Source organism: Talpa occidentalis, unplaced genomic scaffold (assembly GCF_014898055.3).
Source record: "Talpa occidentalis isolate TD23 unplaced genomic scaffold, MPIMG_talOcc4v2.1 talOcc4.5, whole genome shotgun sequence".
NCBI lineage: Eukaryota > Metazoa > Chordata > Mammalia > Eulipotyphla > Talpidae > Talpa > Talpa occidentalis.
The window spans coordinates 50,366,470-50,380,522 of record NW_023604861.1 but is presented as its reverse complement, the minus strand read 5'-3'; the positions used below and the strand labels follow the sequence as shown (position 1 = coordinate 50,380,522).

General features: G+C 33.9%; 1 protein-coding gene across 6 annotated transcripts in view; it reads right to left on the bottom strand.

The window, feature by feature from the left end:
* The window catches only part of PDS5B (PDS5 cohesin associated factor B), a 165,522-nt gene that overhangs the window by 93,029 nt on the left and 58,440 nt on the right, over positions 1–14,053 (bottom strand). For all 6 annotated transcript variants that reach the window (XM_054701568.1, XM_054701565.1, XM_054701566.1 and 3 more), the window contains exons 3-7: positions 13,695–13,898; positions 8,984–9,070; positions 8,787–8,884; positions 8,051–8,177; positions 3,097–3,177 (exon numbers count right to left, since the gene is read on the bottom strand). In XM_054701568.1, coding sequence (XP_054557543.1) covers positions 3,097–3,177; positions 8,051–8,177; positions 8,787–8,884; positions 8,984–9,070; positions 13,695–13,898 — 597 coding nt within the window. The remainder of the gene's footprint in view (positions 1–3,096; positions 3,178–8,050; positions 8,178–8,786; positions 8,885–8,983; positions 9,071–13,694; positions 13,899–14,053) is intronic.

The following is a 14,053-nucleotide window of genomic DNA, read 5'->3' as shown; positions in this document are numbered from 1 at the left end:
TAAAAAAGCAAATATCAATCCTGCTTTAACTTCTTACAAATCCATCAAAAACATTTATTTAACACTTATAATCTCCATAAAGGAAATGACCAAATGAGTCTTCTCTACTGTATAACAAGAGCCTAGCACCGTAATTGACAATAGATACCCAATATATATTTAGTAAATTAATAAATAATGTAAAATATATTTAGTAAATCAATAATGTAAAACAATCCATGCCCTTCAGGAGGGCTTACAATAGAAGAGGCAGATGCAGATTTATTCAAGTAGTATGAGTAAGGTAAATTCTACCTTAGAATAAATTCTACCTTAGAAATAAATGGCCAATTTTACTTCCAAAAGAGTTTTTACATATTCTCTGTCATAACCCCAGCATTATTAACCCCAATTCACAGATGTAAAACCAGAGGCTAAGCAAGATTAAGCAAGGGCGGGGGGTGGGGGGTGGTTTGAGGAGAGTCCTATTTCTGTAGAACAAAAAAGAACAGCAAATTACCATAAGATATAAGTCATAGAAATTATTTTATATTAATTTTCTGGAAAAGCTAAAAGTATTTCCTTAGTCTTTATCTTTCTTTTAACTGTTATTGTTAATATTCTCTAATAGGTACAAATGTTGAGAGAATATAGTACAATAAACCTAATTACTGAGCTCCAACAAATACCATTACTTTATCTTAAACTTTTACTTCTTTTATTAGCCAATCAAATATTATTTTCCCAAATCCTAGAGAAGATACATGATGTATAATGCTGTTTTCTTATTTCTGTGGCAGAAAAAGGCACCAAAACAATTTAAGCGTTCCCCTAAAAAACATCTGATTTGGCATTATCAATTTAAATAAATGACCACCAGGAGGAGCTCACCTAGTGGAGCTAAAGGCCCATGGAGATAGACATTGACAGGCACTTGAAGCAATGGAAAAGGGAAGGAGTTATAATTTACAGATTTAAATCTGGGTCTACATCCTTCAAGTACTATTAAGTAAATAATGTAAAAATAACTCAATCCATTCAATCCAGCCAATTTACTCTCACCAATACCCAAGACTCACATAACTTAAAGAAATCAATACAAGGAACTCCCTGCCAATCTTAGAGCTATTTAGATTATAAAACTTGATTCTCCAGCTTTTGTAAATTCCAGAACAATTTATTTACAAATCCAATTTTTCCACATCATCAAATGGCTAGAATCATTTAAAGCTATAAACCAGGAACAAAAGTTGGGATTTATCCATGTACTGTTTTAAAAGTATGTACTTCTTTTCATGATGACTTTTACGTACTTAAATTTTATACTTTAGGAAAATTAAATATGTAAGAAATTATAAAAGGCTTTCTTTCTCACATTTTGCAAGAAGACAGATTTATATCCTATACGTGACTGGAGGTGGGTAAAAGTGGAAAGGAGGTAGAAGGAGAGAACTACTACACAATTCCAGAGGTCAACATTAACAGCGTTCTAGGTTTGTCCCAGGACAAAATAAATTCACATATATTTCATGTGAATGGGGCCATCTAAAGTGGTGTAACTGGGTCCTCCCTGGTAGCATCAGGGGTTAAGTCTATTAGCAGCCAGTGAAGCATGAGTTCAATCCTCAGCCAGGGAGCTAACCCACACAACACAGCAGACCTCTCCTGTCTTGCCCACTACTCCCCTCAGCAATGTATTTCAGTGGATCCACCTGTTCTGCTTCCCAGTCTGTCTCAGGTGAATGAATCCTCTCACACCCTGCACCTCTGGCCTACACCTCAGCTCTTGTATGCATAAATGAAATAAATCTTTAAAAAAAAAAGAAGTGGTGGAATTCAACAGAACTATGAAGAAAAAATAAAACTTACAAAAAGCTTCTACCAGTGAATCTATCAGTTAAAATACATTTCTTCTGAAAATACAAGATGATTAATTATAAATAAGTAGATTTGGAATGATACTGAAACATCTCATTTCATTACAACTCTTCCCCTTTCTCAGAAAAGATGGGTATATATGGAATCTGTCCCAGGGATAATGAGATAAGTAACTTCAACCAAATCATTACCATTCATAACTGCCTTCAATTTCTAGATATTGATATTAATCCTTATCTTCTACCTGTGTATATCAACTTAATTTCAAAAAACTATGAGCAATTTCTCTGAATAATGAAATATATTTGTAGGGTAAAGAAAATGTCAGGCTTTTCTGCCCTTCTGCCATCAGGATAGATGATGGATCCTTGTCCTGAATGCATGCCTGATGGAGGGCACCTGGAATAGGGTGTGGGCATAGGTAGATGGGATTCAGCTGAGCTAAGACTGTGCTTTTAAGGGCAGCGTCACGGGGGGACGCCAGCAGCATCAGTAGCAGCAGTAGAAGCCGAAGCAGAAGCCAAAGAGAAGCCGAGATCACCAGAGAGCCCAGATAGAGTGAAGACTTGCTGGGGGCTGGGAGGCCTGCCAGCCTCCCAGCCCCCCAGCCAGCACCCCAGCCTGCCATATGCCTGGTGAACCCCAAATAAAAAACCTGCAAAACTACTGAGGACTCTGACTCCTCCTTTACCCGGTCTGCATGGGATCAGAAAACCTGCACTGTGTCCTGTTCTGCCTTTACAATATTCCATGTATTTTAGAATTACATTTAACTCTTTCAAATATTATAAAGTATATCTTACTAACCAAAGCATTTACAAAAACAAAATCTGCGAAAACTGGTGGTTATAAAATGGGTAAAAGAGGTGAAGTATACAATGAAGGGTGGAAACTAGACTTATGGTGGAGATCATGATGTGATGAACAGGTGTAAAATCATAATGGTGCACACCTGAAACTAAAACAATGTTATTAACCAATGTTACCTCAAATAAAATGTATTTTTTTTTTAATTTTAAGGTGTTTTAGTTCTTAGGCAATTTGAAAGAAGCAAGTGAATGAAGATAAGAGCTAACCTTCTAGAAAATATTAACCAAAAATAATTTTGAATGAGAAATAAAATATATGATATACACAACACAAAACTTAAAAATATGTACTACTTGCCTAAAATTTGAACCTCAAAGTCTTTAAAATTTTAGCTAATCCTTCTAACAACCAAATACAGGTAAGACTTACATTAGTAATATATGGTTCAATAGCTTGAGCCGTCCTCTTCAGTAAAGCCTTAGCCAAATCATACGCTTGTTTGTTTAAATTCTGAAAAACATAAATATTATCACTATTAAATATCTCTAAGGAGAAAACTAAGATTCAGAATAAAAGGGGGCAAAGTCACTTTTCTTCTCTGAAAACTGTTCTACTAAATCATATGATCCCTTCCAAGCAAAAATAATTATATTCTCTTCATATCTCATTCAGGGCTTAAGATAAAATACAATAAAAGTTAATTAGATGAGACAAAAGACAATTAGTCATCCTAAACTAGCCCCTAAATCAAATCCATTCTATTGAGTACAAATAAAGGTTATTTCACTATAGGTTCAGAGGAACCAAAACATCATAAAAGTGTGAACTGGATCCTAGTGTGGGCAGGAATGGGGCGGGTTCACTGATGAGTAAAATCAAAAGATTTATATTAAAGCAGATCTACTCAAGCACATCTCAGAACATAGGTATACAACAGAAAATAAAGAGTAGAGTATGAAAAGAAAAACAGTGTAAGAAATGTGTTTCTACAAGAACAAAGATCTTCTTTTAAAAAATCACTGTTCCAGTTTAAATATATTAGAGAACAAGAACACTATATATCATGAAACTCATACTCAGTAATTTTTTGTTTAATCTACAGTGATTCTGTATTGTACTACTTCGTCTGTCTCTGTTATTTACCATTTTACTACATAACATACTATTCATAGACATTAAATTATGCCGTATATAGGACTATGAATTCTGATTTTACCAGTTTTCAAATGAGTTGTTCTGTCTTGCTCTTATTTATTTCTAGAGTTTCTAAGTTCTATACTAAATCTTTGTAAATTAACTGTTTCACATATCTATACTTTTTTTTCACAATATTTAAGGTATCTTAAGGCTTTCTCTTTATTTTTCATAAGAAATTCTTCTCTACATTGAAGGTAAGATGTTTTATATTTTAACATAAAAAGTTAAAGACTTGCTTTTCAGTTAGATCTTTATTCTATCTGTAATTTATTTTTATGTATAGTATGAAATAAGAATCTAATACTATTTTCAGGATATTCAGTTGCCCTAAAACCATTCACTAAATAGTCCATTCCTTCCAACAACCTTTAATACCCACACTCTCAAGATTCCATATAATCATGTATCCATTTGTAAAGTCTCCATTAATTCAGTATGCCCCCTTGTCTTTACCGTCTGGTTATCGTAAAAGGGACAAACAGAAACATGTCTTAATACAAGGTAGGATAAGTCCCCACTTTTCTTATTATTCAGAACTGTCTATTATTGGTCATATGTTCTTCAACGTGAATTTCTGAAGCACTTTGTCAAATGACACAGGCACATATTCTGTTCTATTTTAAGCGGATTATCTGCCCATAAGAGCAGACAATCCTCAATGTTGATTAACCTCCAACGTTGAGGAGAAGCTACATACTTCTTCCTGAACAGAAGTAACTTCTCTGAAATGTCACTAAACTCAAAGAAAATGCTCCAGTACTTAATCAAGTATATTGTTATACATATCCTCATCTGTTTAAGGAAATCCCTTTCTATTTCAAATCTCCTAAGAGATTTTATCATACATACATAAAATTTTATCAAAGGACCTTGTCCTACATCTACTGATACTTTTCCTTTGATCTGTTAATTTATGCAAGTATGTTAATCTGTGACGAACATTGTCTAACGTTAATCCATTCTCATATCCCTAAAATAAATCAATTTGCCTCTTACATACTTTATACTATTCTGGATATTACCTTCTGTATTTTATATTGGATTTATGTGACTATACTTAAAATTAAATTCACTTATGATTCTCCTGTCTTGCTTTTGTGCCGTTTCCCTGAAGATTGTTCTGCTCATAAAATAAGTTGTGTTGGAACATTCCTTCCTTTTTTTGTAATTTGGAAAATTTTCCTGAATATTAACAATATATCCCATTTATGTGATGCAAAGAAATCGGTTAAGCTCTTTGGTGGTTGCTTTAAGTTCTGTTGCTTTTCCTTTTATTACTATATTTGATATTATTGTTTAGGAGAAGAGTTTTTGCTTTACGAACATAGTTTTAAAAACCAATTAAAACTTAGTAATTGCATGTTATTCAAGATTTTCTCTCAAGACAAATTTGTCAAGTTTAATTTTCTAGGAATTCTGTCCCATTTCAAATAATTTGTCATAAAGTAAAATAGTTTATAGAATTATCTTTGGATCTTTTTGAAGTCTGCTGTTCTTCATTTCACTCTAAATACTCTTTCTGTATGCCTAACTTATCAAGGGTTTGCCCCTCTTCAAATTACCAACTATGGGTATTTGTGAAATATCACTGTGTTTTCTATTTTATTGATTTCTGTTCTTTATTGTTTTCTTCCTTGTATACTTTATATAGTCTGATGTTTTTAATAACTTCTTAAATGGGACACACTAGTTTATAATTGCCATTGTGATTAATTCTTTTGACAGACTATGACTGTTTTTAGTTTCAAATCTTCAATTTTCTTACTAAGAGTCTACTTGATTGATAATTACTGGGAATGTGTTAAAATGGCCTACCAAATTGTGAGTTTGTTTCTTCTTTATAGTTCTCTCAATTTATGCTTTTATATTTTGAGTCTATGTACCTAAAACTAGACATCATCTTGCAAACTTTTATCACCATATAATCTCTTCTTTATCAATTAAAGGCAATTACAACTAATATTAATATAAACTACTTCAGTTTTCTTTCAGGTAGTATGTACCTGGCAAATCTTTTTTCCATCCTTTTACTTTCAACTGCTTTGTGACCGTTATTTTTGCTGTTATCTCTTAATAATGACCAGCTGGATAATTTTCAATCCAACCTGACAATCTATGTTTAGTAAACTTGAACCATTTATATTTATTGTAATTCTTCCTTTTAATATAATCTTTAAATTTTTTAAATGAATACTTCATTTAAAGTTCAAAATTAATCAACAGTTCCATACACCTAATCATCACTATGATCATATTACTCATTAACTCCATTAAACCATTCAATCATATATTATTTGTATCCAGTGGTTTAGGATCATTTTGTTAATGAATAACTGTTATTACTGCTACAGTTCAAATTTAAAGTATTTCTTTGTTCACCATTATCTGTTATACTTACTTTACTTCCTCTAAATTCAGTTTTCATTATTCTAAATTATTCACATAATTTCTTCAGGAAAGGGTCTGTTGACAAGTGAGTATTTGGTATCTTAACTTCCTTCAAACTGGACATGCAACTCTAGGTTGACACATATTTTATCTTAGCACTATGGAAATACAATTCTACTATTTTCTAGTATCTATTCTTCTACTGACAAGTCAGCAATCAGTACAATCTTTACTCATTGGTAAAGGCTGTGCCTTTTCCCTTTGCATAATTCCTGGGTTGTTTCTGTTCTGGAGTTCTACAATTTTTCCAGGATATACCTGGACTGCTTATTATGTTCATGATACTTTTGCTACCATACCCATATATTTATGCTTTTCATCAGTTTTGGAACATGTCAAGCAAATTTACATTTGAATTATCATTTCTTCTCTACTCTCTACTTATTTTTAAATATTAATCTTGGGCCTCCCTGATGGCGCAGCAAGTTGAGCGCAGCGCTGTGAAGCTGTCCTCAGCCTCTGCAGTGCGGGTTTGATCCCCGTCGGCCTGCCATTGAGAATCCCACATGGCACGGCAGACCTCTTTTGTAGCGCCTGCTGCTCCCCTCAGCAGTCTATTTCAATCGTCTGCCTGTTCTGCTCCCCGCTCTGTCTCTGGTGAATCCTCTCACTTTCCTGTGCTAGCTCTAGCCTATATCCCAGCTCTTGTATAAAAATAAATAAATCTTTAAAAAAAAAAGAAATATTAATCTTTTTTTTATGGTTTCACTTACTACCTTTCGTTTTCTTTTTATCTTTACCTCACCGAGTCTCTATTAATTTTCTCAGCCCTACCTTCCAGTTCTCTAACTCTATAATTCAATAAAGATTTTAATTTCAGTTCAATTTTTAATTCTTCATTTCTTTCCTCAGTCCTTTCTCCTTTCATATATCTAGCTACTGTGATTTTTAAATCTTACTTTTAGGTCTTTAATCCCTTTATACATATGCTATCTTATTAAGGAAATTTTATTATTTTTATCTAACACATAAATTGTAAGGTTTTTTAGGTCTACTCTTGCTATTTGTAGTGTTGGACTTCAAACACTGATGGTAACTTTCTTAAGGAGTTTGGAAATTTTGGATTTTGAAGTCATTTTCACTGACACATCATTTGTGCGAAAGCTATGTAGCTGTAAACTTATATTACACCTTGTCAGCAAAGTCTTAGCTTTGTACAGATCTTTATACTCATGATTTCTGTGCTCCTCTCTTTAACCTAGAACACTTGTGAATCAAAGAACCATTTTTGCAACTGCTTACTGGATACTCAATGAGCAAAATACCTAATACACAGAACATATATACACATACACATACCCCTTGATTAACGTGACACAGGCAAGAAACACTTGTCATCATTTATCCATTGTATCCAAATTAGTAGAGACTTCCCTTTAAATTTCACTCCTCCTTTCCACCTACACTATCAATTACTTTTACTTACAGTCTAATTAGTTACAACATCTCCCAGCATCTAAGTAGCTATTAATCAACTCCTTAAAACATATCCTTTATAAAAACTGAGTTATTACCCATATTTTACTACATGAATTATATCTATTATTTCTTTTAAACTGTTTAAAAAATAAGCATGTTGTGCTTCAGTGAACATTAAACACTACTACATTTATTACTATTAGTCAGTGACATGTTCTTCAAAACTAAGTTTTAAGCAGGATAAATTGTAATTGAACATAAGCACAAATTGTGGGCCTTAATATTACTAGATGATAGGTATTTCAGTATTGCTACTTACCTTATGGGCAGGTACCAGATTTACCAAAACAGTATCCAAAAGTTCCTGAGACACTGTATCACCTTCACATATAATAGAGCTCATAAGATCTACCATGTGCATATGAACTTTCTGGTTGTGGCCATTGCTGAAATTCAAAATAGATGTTTTATTTAAAATATAACTAAAATGTATAGGATTTAATCGCATGGCAATAACACATACTGGGTTTTTTTAATGAAACTAAAGTATTATGAAATCAAATTCAGGATACTTATTTCAAAATTTTCTTCCTCCCAAATCTCACAGCAGTATCCAAAATATAGTTGTACTCTACATCTGCTGGATTACTTTTCCATAATTTTAAACAGCCTCATAAAGTAATTAAATGGAACTGTAGTTGTGACTTAAATTCAAAATCAATTGCCCTGCTAAGTTAATTCTATTAATTTTAAAGAGTACACAAAAAAGTCAGAAATATATAATTTAAATAATCAGTAAAAATACAATAATCCAAATAATATTTTTACACTTGGGTATAAATTACCTTATGCCAGTCTTGTAATACCACTACCTTGTAATACAAAATTAAGTTCCATTCATTTTTAAAACATCTATAAAAATGTTAATGAAGTCTTATGTTATATCTTTGTCTTCCAATATTAATCATAACACAGTTTATAAATATTTATCTACAACTTAAAAAAATCTTTGTATTTTATTAAAGTCCTACTGCTAATGAAGGAAAAAAACTTACTTTATAACTGAAAATAATGTTCTGTATAACTGGGTAAAAATTTCATTGCTATCTTCCAACTCGAAGCATATGTTATATGACTTGACCCAAGCAATGTTCTAAAAATAAGAGATTAAAAAAAGGTGAAACATATATAATCAGCAAAAATATAGAGCACCAAACCCATTTAAAATGTCATGCCAAGATATATTACTTACCTCCAGTAAATAAAAATACCTATTGAATTGTGGGCTCTTTGTATCTTCTAGACCCTTCAACTGCCTTGTTATAAACATAAATATATCCTTTAAAAAAAAAAAAGATGAAATATTTTTAGATGGTATATGTCAAATGAAAATACCCACTGAAACGGTTAAAGTGAAAGTCTGCGCCTATCAGTATCTATCATGATAAATTTTTAAGCATCAGGAAAAAGAAATATTTGGCTGGAAATTTTTTAATGCACACCATCGTATAACACTATATCTTATTACCCATCACAGGAAAACAGTAACTCATTTACCATGACCTTAAAGCAAGTTTAAAAAAGACACTTGAAAACTCATTAAACTAAAATTTATACAAACTAGGGCCTCCCTGGTGGCGCACTATAAAGTTATCTGTAGCCACTGCAGCACGAATTTGATCCCCAGGCAGGGAGGTGACCCATATGGCATAGCAGACCTCTCCAGTCTCTCCCGCTGCTCCCCTCAGCAATGTATTTCAGTAGATCCACCTGTTCTGCTCCCCACTCTGTCTATGGTCAATCTTCTTACCCCCTGCACCTCTCTCTGGCCTGCACCCCAGCTCTTGTATGCATAAATAAATCTTTTAAAAAAATTCATACTGGGCCTCTTGTAATTTTGATTTACAAGGTAAGACACAATTCATGAAGCTATCCGCAGCCACTGCAGCACAAGTTTGATCCCCGGCCAGGGAGCTACCCACATGGCACAGCAGACCTCTCCTGACTCACCCGCTGCTCCCCTCAGCAGTGTGTTTCAGTCAATCTGCCTGTTCTATTCCCCACACTGTCTCTGGTGAATCCTCTAACCCCCCCGCATCTCTGGCCTATACTCCAGTTCTTGTATGCATAAATAAATCTTTAAAAAAAAATTTATACTAGGGCCTCCCTGGTGGCACAAGGGGTTAAGTGTCAGCACTGTGAAGCAATCTGCAACTACTGCAGCATGAGTTCAATCCCCAGCCAAGGAGGTGACCCACATGGCACAGCAGATGGATCCTGTCTTGCCCACTGCTCCCCTCAGGAGTGTATTTCAGTGGATCTATTTGCCTGTTCTGCTCCCCACTCTGTTTGATGAATCCTCTCAACCCCTGCACCTCTGGCCTACACCCCAGCTCTTGTATGCATAAATAAATAAATCTTTTTAAAAAATTATACTAATTAATAATGTTAGAATTAAAAAAAGGTCACAATGGCTGAGAACTGATCAAGTTTGCTGAAAAAAAGCACTAAGTGATAATTATATAGGGAGAACCCAGTTTAGGAAACTTAAAATTACAAAACAAAATGACCAAGTGAAAAAAACAACAGATTACAGAAGCTTTGAGATTTTCAATGTCCCTTAGAAAAAGCTAACTTGTCAAGTTTCCTACCTATCATTATAACTTGTTTTTCCCTATTTCTCAGTCTATTCCATATCTTGATTTTTTTTTCCTACATCTCCCTTTGTACCTAGATAGAGATAGAGTCAATGTCACTTGAGTCAAATTTTTGTGGAGATGTTTTTGAAAAGTTTGGGAAAGGTTAAAATTATAAAAGCAAATTCTGCAAAGCATGCTATCAGTCAAAAATCAAACAGAAAAAAATATTTCTCTGTAAATTAAATGATAAACAAGCATATTTTTTAATGGGAAGAATGTAGTAAGCAGATGACTGAGTAGTTTCTCAAGAAAAATACTACCAAGAGTACATCCTTCAAAAATCATTACTTTGATAGTTGTATAAAATGTCTGAATTAACCCTTTCCTGATTTGCCATACTGACTCCATCTTAAGATGAAAGCCAATAGCCATTCACTTATAATCTCTCCAATAATCACTAACCTAAACATGAAGCCAGGCATATAAAAAAAATTTTCTGATGACAACAACAATCTGATAGTGGAAAGATAATGATCAAAGTAATAATTTTCTATCATGTATATACTACTACTGTAGAAGAGAAAATAAGAACTTGACATCAACTAAGATTAAAAAAAAATTTAGTAGGGCCTCCCTGGTGGTGCAGCAGATTGAGCGTAGCATGTGAAGCTGTCCACAGCCTCTGCAGCATGGGTTCGATTCCTGGCCAGGCAGGGCGATAACCACATGGCGCGGCAGACCTCTCCAGTCTTGCCTGTTGCTCCCCTCAGCAGTGTTTCTGGTCCGTTTGCCTGTTCTGCTCCCCACTCTGCCTCTGGTGAATTCGCTCACCCTCCCACGCCTCTGGCGTGTACCCCAGATCATGTATAAATAAATCTTTAAAAAAAATTTAGTCCTTAAATATTTTTTAAAATACTCCCAAATTAATAATCTTTAAGTTCTACCCAATAAAAGAAAAAAAAGGCATATAAAATAAGACCAAAACAATGACCCCAAAAAAAGATACTTTAAATTTTTCAATTGTAAAATAATCCAAAAAGATTCTAGTTTAATCTCTTGCTCTTCAATATTCTTCTCATAAATTCTTCTGTTGTAACTAGAACAGATCTGTAGCTATTCTTTTGGGAGGACTTTTCATTACCCCAAAGCCTGGAAGTAGGTCATGATCATGCAAACTGAGAAATCCACAAGATAGGTAAAACAAATTGTGAGGCAGTAGTTTAAAATTAAGACATTTCTCCTTATGGGAATGATAACAACTCTTCCTGGTGAAAAAGCCAACCAAATACAGAAGAAGCTCACAGCCAACCACATACAATCATTGCTTAAATCAATAAAATACCTCCAAATTAGAAGTTCTCAATTCAAATGCAAGACCTATATCAAGGTTTCATAACTCCAGGGGCCAGCCTATATTATCAACTGTTAAGTCTGTAACCATTCTCAAATCTTAAAATTCCATGTTTATGAAACTATTAACCCAACCTCCCTCATCATGAGCCAAACAAGCTTTCAAACTGGAATTTTGGCAGACTTGATCAAAAACGAGGATCCTTGCTCCAATATTCAAGAAGCTACACCATAAATTTAAAAACCCTATCTGGACATTTTCTTCACCACTATAAAACCAGCTCATGACACATACTTTACATCAGTATTTGTTAAATGAAATCAACCCAAACTGTGTTTTTCTCCATACTGGGTGTTAACCTTCCTACAGAATCAATTCTCTAACTCGCAGCTACCACAATTATCTTCTGCCGTTGTTGTTTTTCTAACTTTCTGCTTACTCTGCCTTATTCAATATATTTTTGAACTGCTCGAATTATTTCATGTTTCCTACCAGCACTTAATTTTTCATCATATTACCTTACTTACAGTAACCAAGTACATACTAGGTGTCATTTACACCTTTTCACTAATATTTTATTTACTGTGTTTCCTTCAATACAATTCACATCCCACCTTCCATGAAATGAACTTGGACTCATTATAAATTTAGGTTTACACAATGAGCTACAATCTCACTCATGTGAGAATGGCCCATATCAAAAACGGCCAGAAATAAGAGTTGGTGAGGATGTGAAGAAAAAGGAACCCTCTTACACAGTTGGTGAGAATGTAGGCTGGTCCAGTCCCTATGAGAAACAGTATGGAGGTGTCTCAAAATATTAAAAATCAATCTACCAGGTGATCCAGCAAATCCAATTTTAGGTTATCTACCCAAAGACTACAAAATAACTAAATCACTGCAGTACTGTTTACAATAGCTAAGCCATGGAAACAACCTAAGCTCCTAAAAACAACTGAGTGGATCAGAAAGATATAGTGTATGTACATAATGGAATACTACTCAGCTATTAAAAATTATAAACTCTTGCCATTTGTGATCATTTGAGTATAACTAAAGGAGATAATGCTTAGCGAAATAAGTCAGAAGAAGAAAGAAAACTATCAGATGGTGTTACTTATATGTGGAATGTAGAGAAACAAAAGAAAGGGTACAATAATATCAACTAATTAAAAAAACCTAGCAATCTGACTGTAGAACTGAGGTTATTAGTGGGGGGACACACACACAAAGTGGAAGGGAACACAATGCACTATCAGTGATTTGGAGGTCTGTATGGGGTAGTAACAACACCTGAAGGGAGAGATCATATACCTCTAAAAACAAAGACATCAAATAAAATTTAGGTTTATACTAGAAACTGTCTTTTAAATAATAAATATGACCTTTGTTGTGAATTTTCAAAGGGATGAACAAAGTGTCCTCCAAATGATACCAAATTAGAGCTAATGATGAGATAATAAACAATTATAGAATAGGGGACTCCCTGGTGTTCTAGGAGTTAGTCTCAGTGCTATCATGGCTAAGGCCTAAGTTCGATGCCTGGCCAGGGAGCTGACCCACATATGGAACAACAGACCTCTCCTATCTCGCCCAATGCTCCCCCTAGCAGTGTATTTCAGTATATCGGTCGTTCTACTCCCCACTCTGTTTCTGGTGAATCCTCTTACCCCGCTGCACCTCTGGCCTACACCCTAGTTCTGCACAAAAATAAATAAAAAATTTTTTTAAGAATCATCGAATATACTGTACTAATCTACTATTTCATAAAGATAGAAATTGTTTTACAATACTGTTACACGTGGGGTTGGGGGGAAGAAGGGGTGCCTCAGAAGAAAAAACAAGTTTAACTAAAGATTTAATTGCAGCTAATGTCAAAGAATGTATATAAATTATTTAAGTGCTTTAACTCCCATTTTATTAGATAAATGGAAGTAGCAATCAATTCAACAGTTCTTTAAATCAGTACTTGCCTTTAGTTTATCAGGAGATGTGTAAGGAGCTTCAGGAGCATAAATCCTGAAAATATCAGCAAGGCAGCAGGCTACCAATAAGCGAACATCTTTATCAGGATGCTTAAGGAAAAAATCTGATGCAAGGTGTAAAGCTAGGTTTAAATAAAGCTCCTTTTCTTCTTCAGAGTCCTGGTCCATATCCATGAAAGTTTTCACAACCATCTAGACAAAAATAAAATAATGAAATCCTCTATGTAAACATAGTCATTTGAAATAAAAACTCTATTAACTGCAATGGTTAACTTCAAATAAATACATTTTTCCCCTGAAAGTATCTGAGTTAAAACTACAGGGTAAATAACTTTTCTTTAAAAGAC